Source organism: Passer montanus, unplaced genomic scaffold, assembly GCF_014805655.1.
Source record: "Passer montanus isolate IOZ18808 unplaced genomic scaffold, ASM1480565v1 scaffold9, whole genome shotgun sequence".
Taxonomy (NCBI): domain Eukaryota; kingdom Metazoa; phylum Chordata; class Aves; order Passeriformes; family Passeridae; genus Passer; species Passer montanus.
Window position 1 is genome coordinate 8,887,949 of NW_024374367.1, and position 12,555 is coordinate 8,900,503.

A 12,555-nucleotide genomic window follows, 5' to 3' on the forward strand; every position below is an offset into this window, starting at 1 on the left:
CTCAGGCTTTCCTTGCTGACACATTTCTAGATTGTCTTTTTCATGCAGTCCCAAATGGGGTTTGCTCCACTCTGTGTGTGCTTCTACTCAGGTGGATGTGCTGCAGTGGTATGGCCAGCTTTAAAGAAAATTTGGGATATAGGGAATTACTCCACAGTAAAAAACCAATTATTTGCCAGCTTCCCTGTGGCTGTTAATGGGTCTGCAAGGGGCAAATTCAAGTTAAAAGGCAAGTATGGTTCTGTCAGCAATATAATGGTAAATAGACCAACATGTCAGTGAAATGCCAGGTTGGCTGAGGCCAGTAAAGTCATGCTCTGGTTAAGCACAGACAAAACCAAGCAAACAAAAGTGAGGAGAAAGAGAATAAGGGGGGAAAAAAGCTTTGGAATGGTATAGGCAGCAGCATCAGACTCCAGTTATGGGATCATTTAGGGCACAGCTGAAGCCAGACCAGCTGGGGAATGTTTCTGAGGACGGTCTCTGAAAATCTGTTGAGGGGCAGGACAGAAAAGCTTGGCACTAAGGAATGGAAGTGGCTTGTCCCTTAGTGTGTTCTTCATCATGTGTATCTGAGCTGTTACACATCCCTTTCACGTCCATTCATTTTTAGGACCAATACCTCTTGTATTTGAAAGTCTGTGTTACATGACTTATAGACAATTTTGTAATTGGAATAATTAAAACTTTAAATGTACCTTTTTTTCTTTTTTCCCCAGCAGTACCTTGCACCTTGGATAGCTTTTGTTAAGGATGGTGCTGTGGACTCCAGTCCTGGAATAAAGCTACCAGTCTCTTTCAGGAGAAACACTCTGATGCAATCCTGGTGCTGCCAAGTTCCTGCTGTTATGGGGTCAGACAGCTGCCTTCAGTGCAGGGGAGCTGTGTCCAGCACACAGCAATCTTGTGAGGTGATATTTTTGTGTGCAACATTTATTCTCTTACTGGGGTTTCCTGTTCATCCCTAGGGAATCAAAGTGCTCCATGGAGGGCTTGGGAAGTGGTCACTGCTTGTTTGTGCTATAGGGCACCATGAGGGTTGTATCTTCACAAATAGGCCCTTCTGCATTCATTCATTGCAGAGCTCTCACAATGGGCAGAAATGAGGTGTGTTTAGGTCAGCAATCCACAAGCACTTGGATTTGTACCCACATTTGCCCCCTGCCCCCCCACTGGACACAGCTACACGTGCACTCATTTGTAGTTTGCATTCTTGGTGCTGTATTCAGAGCTTCTGCCTGATCCCAGCTATACTTCAGTACCCAACAGGGACTGTAAATCAGATGGTGCATTTTAATGTAGTATAATAGATTTCTGGTGAAGAAAGAGCTTTCTTCTCTGTGCCTCCTTGGTGGAATTATTTGCATTTTTTCACTGTGTCTGCATGTGCGCCAGTAGTTCTGGAGATTAACCTTAATCTCTGATTGAAAGCAAAGCAAAGTGACATTAGCTTGTAAAATGGATTCTATGAGAGATACATTTAATGATTTTCTTTTTTTTTCCCCTCAGTAGTCAAAGGTAAACTGCTGCAAGCAATGTTATTGGACCAGGATTTCCTTCTTTTTTCTTTTTTTTTTTCCCTTCCCTCTTAAAGGCTTTACCATTCAAAGACACAAAGTTTTAGAGAGCTTTTGGCTCTAATTCACAGATGGTGTGTAGTTCCCAAGTGCATCCTTTATGATAAGGAATCAGTTGTTTGAAAGTATTTTCTCAATAAGCAGGTTCAATTGATTCTCTGTGGCTGCTGCCTGAGCTGAGAAACTACTTCTTGATGGAGATGAGGATGAAGAAAACATGTAGCAGAGAAGCTGGGTACTTTATGACATCTGTTTGTCCAGAGATAGGAGGTTTTCCAAGAAACTATCTTGCCAGGTCACACAGTTGTGTAGCTCTTTTGGGTGATTCATAAGTTCTAAATGTGTCTTTAGCTCTCAAATAAAGAATCATATGATTTCTCCTACTTTTTTCTTCTTTCAATTGCCATGTGGGTAGATGTACAGCATCGTGCCCCCTCTTAGCCTCTCTCCTTGGGGATGACTCCATCAGACCTCTGGGACAAACTCCAATTGTGCTATAATGTTTAATTCCAGAACATTAAGGCAGCCTCTGTATCACACAAACTCTGCTCTGTTCTCATGACAGTCGTCCCTGCAGGGCAGCTGGAGCACCAGATCTCAGCTCCTGCTTTTGCCATGAGAGCAGGAAGCAGATCTGATGGGTCAGAGGGATCCCTGCCAGATGCAGATGTGCTCCAAAGCAGAGCCTCAGGCAGTCACTGAAAACTACCACTAAATGCTAATTCCATCGGAAGTTAGTTTTCCATAACTCTGCTGAAGAAATAAAGCTCAAGGCAATGTTTAATCTGTCAAATACTTACTGGAGGACTGTTAGTTCATGTTTCTGTTATACTCTGGCAGTGCCAGCTACTGGCAAAAGGCACCTACAGGAGCAGAGGTGGGGAGGGGATGTTGTCTCCAGGGCCTGCCCCCTTCTGCTCTGTACTACCAAAGGAGAGTGTTTGCAGGTTTTTGTGTAAAGGAAAGGCCCTACTAAATTGTCTTGGCAACAGGATTATCACTGACCAGCCAGAAAATCCTTCCCCTTGGAGGACATTGGCAGTGCCTTGTCTCAAAACACAGCTCAGCCACAAAGCTATGGAAAAAATTTGAGGAAAATTGGTTTTAGTTGCCTGATGATACTGACCCCATCATTGGGTAAATGCTTTTGGTGGCTGGAGTTGGTAGGACTGTGCTGTGTTTTTGTTCCCAGTGCTGGTCTTTTGTGATGATCCAGTTCTATTGACATCAGCAGCTCAGACTGCAGTAAACACTGCTCCAGTGGAGTTGTCCTCTTACACTCACTCTGCTTTCCACACCTTGCTTTTCCAGCTGTTTTTCAGAGGGCAGCTGTTTCCTCCCTGGCTTGCAACAATGTTCAGAACACGCAGAAATTCCACCTTTAAGTTTTGCAGACAGTGTGGTAGCTGCATTTTATAATTTCCTCTTTTTATTGTTGCCTACTTCTAAATGTCATTGGAAACAGCCTTTAGTGCCTCTTTCCATAGCCTGTCCTTATAAAGCTCTCCCATTAAATTTTGTGTCAGTTCAAGAGGAGGAAGGAACGTGGCCTTACCTTAGCCATGTGCAATAAACATTTGTTATGTGCCTGCTGCAGTTCACCTCCTCGGCCAGCCTGTGCTTCCCTTGGCTTTGTAGTTACTTAAATGAGTGTGGTTTGGGGACCTTGTGCTGCCCCATGCCTGTTACTGTCATGGTGAATTACACTGGCTGCTGGTACCTGCCCAGTGACAGCCTCTGACAGCCATCCTGCAGGTACCATTTGTCAGAGGCTCTGCTGATGGGTCTCAGGAAAGGGCCTGGCACTTGACAGAGCAGTTGCCTCTCTCTCTCTCTCTCTTCAGTGCAAATGCTTTGGAGCCCCAGAGCTCTCTGTAGCAGACAGTGGCATTGCCAGCTCCTGCCTGTTTTTGGGGATGTCTTCACTGCTGGAGTAAATATTTATTCATAGCATTCCTTGTAATGATCTTCAACTTTTTAGGGTGAAGTCCTATTTTCTAAAGTTCTTTGAATGGTGAATTCACTGCTTTGGTTGTATTACCCCACTGCTGCCTTCCATCCTTACTTTTATTTTTTTTTTCTCCTTCCTACCCCTCCCCATTAAACTTCACTCTCTCTGAAGATGTTCAGTGAAAAAATTGTATAAACTGTTTAATATCGCTTACAAGCTGACAGCATTAGAAAGCTCCTTCTGCCCTACTCACCCCAGTACTTTCAGCAGCCCCTGCACCCATGGTGCAGTGCTGCCCCTGTGCTGCAGAGGAGGTGATCCAACCCCCATGAGCACAATCTTAGCTTCTTTCTGCTCAGCATCTGGGTGCAGCACGTACTGTGGTTTATCAGACATCATTATGCGCAGAGAAACTTCAAGTGCTCCAACTTTCCCTAAACTCGCAGTTTTGAGAGCATTCTTGAAACTTCCCATGCAGGTCAGTTTGATCTTGAAGGAGGGAGATGAGAGCTGTTCATCTGGGTTTGCTTCCTCTAATGAATGGTTCATTGATCCATGCTGGAAACAGTCAGCCTGGTTGGCTACAGGGAGCAGAGTACAGATGGGAGCTGTGTTTCCCTTTTTCTGTAAGCCAAATGACAATGATTGCCTTAGAACCAGAACATTTTCATTAGGCTCATTTTATTTCTCAGATTTTTGTCATTCACAGTGTTTATGAAAGGAAGAAATTATTGGCCCTTGCTAAATAGTGCAGAGAAAAACTGGGAAAGCTTCCCAGGGTTTTGGTCTGATCCTTACTTGTATTATATCCTTGGGCTTTTGCATGGGTTGCCCTGGTGGAAAAGGCTGGGGACTGGTGTCACCCACAGAGCCTGGTTCCGGGGCTCCTGTGTCCCTCTGGGTCACCTCCCCTGCTCCTGTGTGTGCTGCAGCTGGGGAAGGTCTTCAGGGGACAGAAACACATGAATTTCCCCCTTACAGGCACAGTGCAGACAGGGATGTTTGGGCTGTTGACATGAGTGGTCCCAGAGGGGATCCCAAGGCAGTGCTGCCCTTCCCTGCTTTGATGCTGCTCTCTGCACAGCCTGAAGCTGCAAGGCTGAGATCAAAGGGTGCCTCTTCTCCCAGCAGGAGTGGAGAGGCTGCCTGGGTCCTGTCCTGTCCTGCATGGAGCTCTGTACTCTCTGAAGGTGCAGGAAACCCTCAAGTTGCAGAGAAAGCAGGGGCTGGACAGGGTCTGTCTGTGGGGTGTTTAATATCAAAGCCTGCTGATGTTCCAGGTGGTTGTGCATGTCCAAGTCCCATCTGAGACGCCAACTCTGGTCAGGATCTTGTGAGGACTGAAAGCTGAGGAGAACAGAACAGACCTCAAGAAGGTAAAGCCTGTGTCCGTGGGCTGGGAGCAGGAGGCCTGCCTGGCTGCTGCAGAGCCCTTGGTCCTACACCATGGGAATCCCTGCTTGCCTCAGTTTCTTTCCCACAGCATTTCACTCACCATCTGTCAGCAGCAGCTTTCCCCAGCAGCTCTTCTCCCTCCCACCTCCTGCACCCACCAGCCCCAGAGGGAAGCCAGCCCCTCATATGGCACCCAGGGCATGGGCAGTGACCACTGCTTGGATCCATTCCCTCTGCCCTCGGGCGTTGCAGCCAAGCAGAGGCTTAAAAGCACAAAACAAAACAAATCTGTCAGAAACCCTGGTATTTGTGTTGTTTCCCTGAAGGCAGAGTGCCATAGCAGGCAGCTGGGTAGTGGTGATCGCTTTGGAGAGCTGGATAGAGGCTGTTCCTCTTGTAGGGGTCTGGATTTTTATAATGTGCTTCTTATTCTGCAGGTTTCCTAGTCTAGATGTATTTACTACATGGTCTCTTGGCTAATTATTTCTAGCATGGCACTGATTGAGCTGTTAATAAAGTGTGAAGGTGCCTCGCAGGCACTTTTTGAGTCTTAAAGAAATGATCTACATCTAAATTGCAAATAGTAAAATTTCCTTACCTACCAATATTAAGGTGATAGCATCTCCACTATTGTAAAATTAATCAAACTTCTCCTGGTGACAGAAATGTTAATTTAAATTTTTTGTCACAATTACAGAGAGAGTTATTGCAGCCTCTGACTTGTAATTAATTTCTCTTTCTTTTCATCACTGTGTTACAGCCCTTTGTAATAGTGATAAATGGAGTATCTACCTGACCTTTTTTTTCTTATATAATATAAATTGGTTTTTGGTTTAAATAAAAATACTTCTGGTTAATCAGTGCTTTTCCATAAATAGGAGGATTGGAGAGAATAACTTGGGGTTGTTTCAAATAAGCATCTCTGCAGTTAGTATGACATGCAGAAAGAGATGAGATTGGGAGTAGCAGGGACCAAATACAATATTAGACACTGTTAGACTCTGTCCCCATGTTGTGTGTTGTCCCAGTGGAGCCACATGTGCAGGAAACACAATGGGGAGAGATTTGCTGCTGCTGAGAAGGATTGAAAATAGGATTAGCAAGGACAGTGGTGCATCAAACCACTGGCATGAGTAAGAACTGGGAGAGGTTGAGGGATAATTGTCACAAGAAGAAAATGAATGGGTCAATCAGTCAAATGTCTTAAGAATGTCAGCACCAGGAATTTAAAGGAGGAACTTCAGGTCTTGTGGGTAATCAATGTTATAATTTAAAAGCTGTACCAGAGGCTTGGTAGAAAATGTCTATGGGTAGAGTCCTGATAGAAGAGTTACAACTCATCCAGGGAGGACTTGGCCATGGGGAAGAGGCTGAGACTCAGGCTGAAGTTGTGGTGTGTCTGCTGCAAGGCTCTGGGTATGGGAACAGGAATTCTGTCAGGGACACAGCTGTGGACCACCAAAGAGGTGGGGCAAATGACACTGCTGCTGAGCATGTGGCAGGTCAGTTCCCTGGTGGGCTGTGTGAGAAAAGGAAAGAGAGAAAGTAAGTGAACTATTGCCAAGTCCTGGTGTGGCTTAGAAAAGGAAGGTTGACTATTCAAATGGATTTGTTTGAGGCTTATCCAGGGATCTGGTAAACTGTTTTAGTAAAATCACCTGGGTATGCTATGTCACAAGTGGCTGTGAGTCCAGCAGCTGATATAATAATCCCTAATTACAGGCTATCTCATCTGAATTTCTCTATGGCATTCAGTGATCTGTGTTACAGGAGAGAATAGAATAAATTATGAGAATACTGCCTCAGGCTGTACAACCTCATAGATCAGCAAATATCAAATTTTGTGTATATCTTTGACAAGTGTCTACTTTTTAAATGCTGGTTTGAAACATGTTTCCTATATGGTTAAGTTCCCCACCTGTAAAATTTGTGTGCCTGTGCTGTGGTCTCTGAGTTTCACCCAGGCAAGTCTCCTGTTAGAGGCATTTGGCCACCAACCAGCTTGCCAGGCAAACTACATTTTTCACTCAAATGTAGTTAATGACCCAAACGAAATGAAATGCTTGTTACGGGTTGATTTAAACAATGTGGTCTAATGACAATGTTCTCTCCTTTCTGCCCACTCTCAATTACAATTCCACTTTATTTCAACTAGGCAAAAAGAAAATGAGCTTTTTAAACAAGGCTCAGGAACGTGTCTGTCGGCTGGAGGAAAGCGAGGAGGGGAGGACCATTTAGCTGGAGATTTTTACTTTCAAATTTCCTGACAAAAATTAATTAGAAGAATCATGTAATTACAATAAATGTGTCTCATTGGTCCCTAGTGGCTTGTTTCTAAACACTGAAGGATTATTTAGGCATTCGTGACAGCAACAAAAAGTAACAAATAATTGTAATGGGTTCCTTTTATATACAATAAAAATGACATAGAGTAGCTGCATGTTTTACTAATTTTGCTACAGGATCTTAAAGAGGTGGGATGTTGTGCAATTGGTTTAATTTTTGCTGTGGGTGCAGAGGTTGGATTTGGGATGGGTTGCTGGCTGGTGTTCCTGCTGGTGTCCCACAGGTGGTACCCCAGCACCCAGAAATGTGGATATCTCCACTTGCTGTGGTGCCCAAATTGCATGTTCTTCTCATGAGATGGGAGGAGTAAATATTCCCTGCAATTGAAGCTGAGATCAGTGGCTGTTGTGGCTTGGTTTTCATCATGCCTGTGATGAACTCTCTGTTACTGGTGAAAATGGGCAAAGCCTTCCTGGGACACTTTTACCCCAAAGCTCAGCCAGGCAGGAGTTGTGCACCTGTGGAGTCGGAGAACACTGGGATAAATTCAGCTCCACTGCTTTTCTGTTTGTTACAGGGCTTGCATCTGCAGAAACCTGAGAATTGTGATGTGATTTAGCTTTATAAATGCCTTGAGTTCGGGTCTTTTCACTTATTCTTGTTTTGCTGTCTTTCCAGGGTAAGTGAAACTTGAAGGAAGAATCTCACTAATATATCATGCAAGTTGGATTTAACCAGTTATAAACATACAGATAAGGTAGACATGTATCATCTTAATACACCTCCTCTCCTTCTAAATTATTTTGCTTACAGGGCAGAGGTCTCTCTAGTCTGTCCTGTCCTATCCTGCTGAACATCTACAGCTTTGTCATTTAAGTATGTGACTTTATCCTGGCTTGGATTCATCAAGTAGATGGTTGAGCTATGTGGAAAGATGCATGATCTGAATGTGCCTCTTCTTTTTTCATTTTCTATAGAAGAATAACCCTTACAGCAAAGCTGGCCTGGCTTCAGGATGTTGGTTAGGTGAGATGAATCCCACCCTCTAACAGGGTTTGGATCTTAAAGGTTGTACATAAGAGCTATTGGTGGAGACATATGAACACTGTAAATCTTTTTACTGCATGTACCAACCATAAAGAGAAGTGATCTTCAAATGACATCATCAACACAAAGGGCACTAGGAGAAGTTCCAGTTTATGACACAGTAAATCATCAAGCAGCCTAGTAATGAACATTGAGCCTGGACAGTTTTGCAAAGTGAGTTCCCATATAGCATGGTATTGTGCATTGAAATGTGGGCTCCAAACCTGCTTAGCTAGTAGCACTTAAGCTGCTTTAGTGAGACCATTTTAGATTTCCACAGTCGACCAATCTTCTCAAATTGCTCAGTGTCTAATGTAATCCCAGATGTATTTACCATACTTCATTGTATTTATAGAGGTGACTAGGCCATGAAGACATGGCTTATTGCCAGGGACAAGAAGTCCAGGTTCTTCAGTGTATTTTCCTCTAAAAGCAACGCTGTGGTGCTCTTGGAGTGTGTGGTGAACACATTTGTCTTTGCTCAGTGACGACGGTTGATCATTAGCAAAATGTATTTGGGTATTTATGGTTACAGGCGTATTGACCTTAATGCTCCACACAGCAGTGATGGGATCACAGCCAGCCACCACGGGGGAGGTGCCATGTGCACAGCTCTCCCTGAGCAGAGAAAATGCCTCCAAGCCATGGCAGCTGGGAAGGGCAGTATATAAGAGGAGCACGTCCTTGGTTCAAGTGTGATAAACTGGCTGCTACAGCCCTGTTCCTTTTCCTCTCCGCTGGTTCTTGCCCTCACTTAGCACACAGGCTGTTAAACCACATGCTCCTCTGGGGCTCCTCTGCAGAGCTGCCCTGCAGTAAAGGGATTACACTAATCAGTACCAGTGTGAGGATGTGGCCCATGGACATGGGGATGCTGCCAGAACTCATGCTTGAGGGGTGCTCTGCTCTGGCAGAACAGTAGCTTTGTCATGTCACTACGAGTGGATACACATCTGCATATTCCTTTATTCTTGGAAATGCCTAAAGTCAAGTTATGTTTGCAAAACAAATTATGCTTCAGGACATTATATATTTATATTTTTCTATAGGTTTGGGGTGATTCCTGGCCAGGCAAAAAGCAGGCTTTTCTGTTGAGCAACATGACAGTCTTGTGACATAATGAATTACACACAGCTGGTTTTTCTCTGGCTTAGGAGTTTTGTTTCATTATTACTGTATCTGTGCAATTCCTTAATATTGTTGAATCTGGACTCTGTTTACAGGCATATCGAATTATTCATAACTAGAATGAAATATGATATGGAGAGAGCATGAATGTGCTTTATTTGTGTGTAACTGCATATGTAATGGTGTATAAAGACTCAGGAGCAGCTACTTAGATGCAATGTCTCTTCTGCTTTCTCATTCATCACAATCATTTGTAAGCTTCCTCTCCTAGCACGGCTTCTCTTCTTCACCTCACTTTCCTGAAGTTCTTTCTAAACTAAACAGCCTTTTAGACAGTTGACAGTGGTAATTAAATAAAAGAGACTTCAAGGGGATCACTGACATGCCTTGTGTTCAGCTGCAGTGTTAACAAGGCTGGGCCTTTGGGATTGGATCTACAACCTCCACAGGAGTTTGTGGGACATGCTGAACTCCCACTGACTATAAAAATTGAGAAGGCATTTAGTATAGGAAAGGGCTTTGGGGAGTGCTTTTCCTGGCCAGCTCTGGGATGAAATGGAAGCTCTTGCAAGGGAAATCTCAGAGAACACCAGTATTTACTCCCCAAGCCAGCCAAGGACACAGGAGTTAGAGGCATGCAGGGGATTTAAGATCTCACTCTATGCCTCAGATAATCACTGGTTTACTCCTAAGCAGAATTTTAGTCTTATGGAAAAAAGGCTGAGCTGAAAGACTCACCTATGGCAAAGTAGGGATGGATGATATGAAATACCTTGTCAGAAAGTGTAAGCTGGTCAATCACATTCCCTAATTGTATGTCCAATTGTACGAAATGTAAGTTTCCAATTGCCAATGCCCTTGATTTTTCTAAGTGTTATTTTTAACAGATAAAAAATGGTGCAGATGCATCTTGCTTTACCTTAATGTTGTACTCCATCTTCAGCAGCAGTGATTAGAAACTCCCTTTTGTGATTTGTTAGTGCTTCTGTCCATCTTCAGTGAAATGTATCTTAATAAAATACTGCACAGTTTACTACCAAATCCAGTGTTCCTACAGGTTTCCATTTAGGTAATAGGGAATGCCCAGCTTGGCTGTGTACAGGTGGACCACTTGACTCTCTCTGTTACAGGCTCAGCCTGTGTCAGGTTTCTCTGGAGAGCAGTGTTGTGATTTAATAACTGGCCTGCAGTTCCATGAATTACATCCAGGGAATTGTTCAAGAGGGATGATAACACAAATGGGTTACTTGGGTTAACTCAAGCCACTCTCTTGAGCACCCTGGATCAATTTCCTAATGGACCAAAGTGGGTGTGTTTTGGAAAACTGCTGGCATGTGTGTATGTGCACTTCCACGCTGCATCACATAGACAAAACCAATTCTGAATTCTGTTCTATTTTTTCTATTTTAGTCTGTTCACATTTTATCTATTTCAGATTTTTGAAGTTGAATGAAGCACTAAATGGAGGGACTTGGTGCTGGTGAGTGCGTGAGTGGTCCAAATGTTCACTTCCTATCTCTTCAGTGTTGTAAAGTTTAAATGGTGAGGACAGGGAATACTGGTGAAACAGAGTCCATACCTTGAATTGTAACTTTTGCTGCCCTCTAGCCTGGTGACAATACCAAGCAATGGAAATACCTGTAGTTAGATGTCTGGATATTTATCCTAAGCCTTTCTTCTTTAGGATCCTTTTCGTCCACTTGATTAATCAAGCTGGAGAAAATCCATAGTTTGATATCAAATTAAGCTAAAGCAAAACCTTTCCTTAGTGCATAAAATTTGGCAATTTTTTCATTCATGTACTAAGGGGATTCATTCAAACTCTTTACTAAGTGCATCTTGCTTGTGTAAGCTCAAACATGCAGCTGAGACCTGTGGACATCCTAATATGTAGAAATGGAGCAGAGATAAAACCTATGGAATTTCACTGGTTTTACATGTTTGTCCATTTAAGTGCACAGGAATATGGTGGGTGTTTTGTGCCCCAGAGATGTAAAATGTTGATATTATGGCACCTCAGTTAAAAAAAAAAAAATTTCCCTTAGTTTTGGTAATGCATTGTCTCCATTTTTGTGGGTTTTTTTTAACTTGCTGAATTAATGTGAAGATTTTTTTTTATTCCACTTCTGGGGTTTTTTTGCCAGGTGAAAGAGTGGCTTATTAAAGAGTGTGATATAAAGTTAAAATTCTTTATGTTTGTGGCCAAAACTTGCAGTTTTATGTGTAAAGTGGTTTGTGAGAATGGGTGTGGGTCTTAGCCAACCATGCTGCTCCTCTGTCCAGGTTTGGCTTGTTGTGCAGACCCCTCACTCACTACTTGACATCAAAGAGAGGAGAAGCCATTAAAGGGTGCCCAGTCTCTGGCTATTTTGGGAAGATAGCTCTCCAAGTCTATTCCTCTCTAGAGCCAGGTATCAAAGGAAGTTGATAAAGTTGCTGGTGAATGCTTTCTAGTCTTTTAGTGTAATCACTGAATTGGGGATACAAAGGAGGTGACATATTGGGGCACTTATGTTTCAAGTGTCTGGGGATGGAGGAGTGTCCTGGGTTGGTTTCTGTGCAGCTTCAGGAGTGCCGAGTGAAACTGGCTTACACATTCAATATGGCATGCTCTCTTTTTTCCTTATTATTTTTTTTGCATAACTAGTTTAGTTGACAGCAGACTGGTTTTGCTCCTTTGATCTCTGCTCGGTTTGACTGTGTTTTCAATAACTACTTAGTATAAAAATAAAACGTGCAGGCCGCATCAAATAAACTAATTAAAGATTAGAATGAAAAAGTGTCAAAATCCGAGCCCTCGCTGAGGCAGATTAGTCACTGCATATGAGACACAATCGAATAACTAATGGGTTGCTGTAGTAACGGGGGAATCGATACCCCTCGGCTGCTCGGGGAGTTGACAGTAATTTCTGCTGGGTCATAGATTCTGGAAAATGAAGTGCCACCTACTACAGCACAAGTAATCTCTGTGGACTTTTTGACAACAGAGCATCCTACAAAGTTTATATCAAAGAAAATGTTAATCCCTCAAGTCTGCTTGTTTACCTCTGCAGGGTTTATCTGATATTGCTACAGCCACAGACAATTAAGTTTAGCCTCCTATGTGGGTTCTTGATGGGTTAGCTCTGCAAA

General features: G+C 43.3%; 1 protein-coding gene across 1 annotated transcript in view; it reads left to right on the forward strand.

Moving 5' to 3' along the window:
• Positions 1-272: 272 nt before the first annotated feature.
• The window catches only part of LOC120514099, a 38,596-nt gene continuing 26,313 nt past the window's right edge, over positions 273-12,555 (forward strand). The window contains exons 1-2 of the mRNA XM_039734229.1: positions 273-290; positions 720-906. Coding sequence (XP_039590163.1) covers positions 273-290; positions 720-906 — 205 coding nt within the window. The remainder of the gene's footprint in view (positions 291-719; positions 907-12,555) is intronic.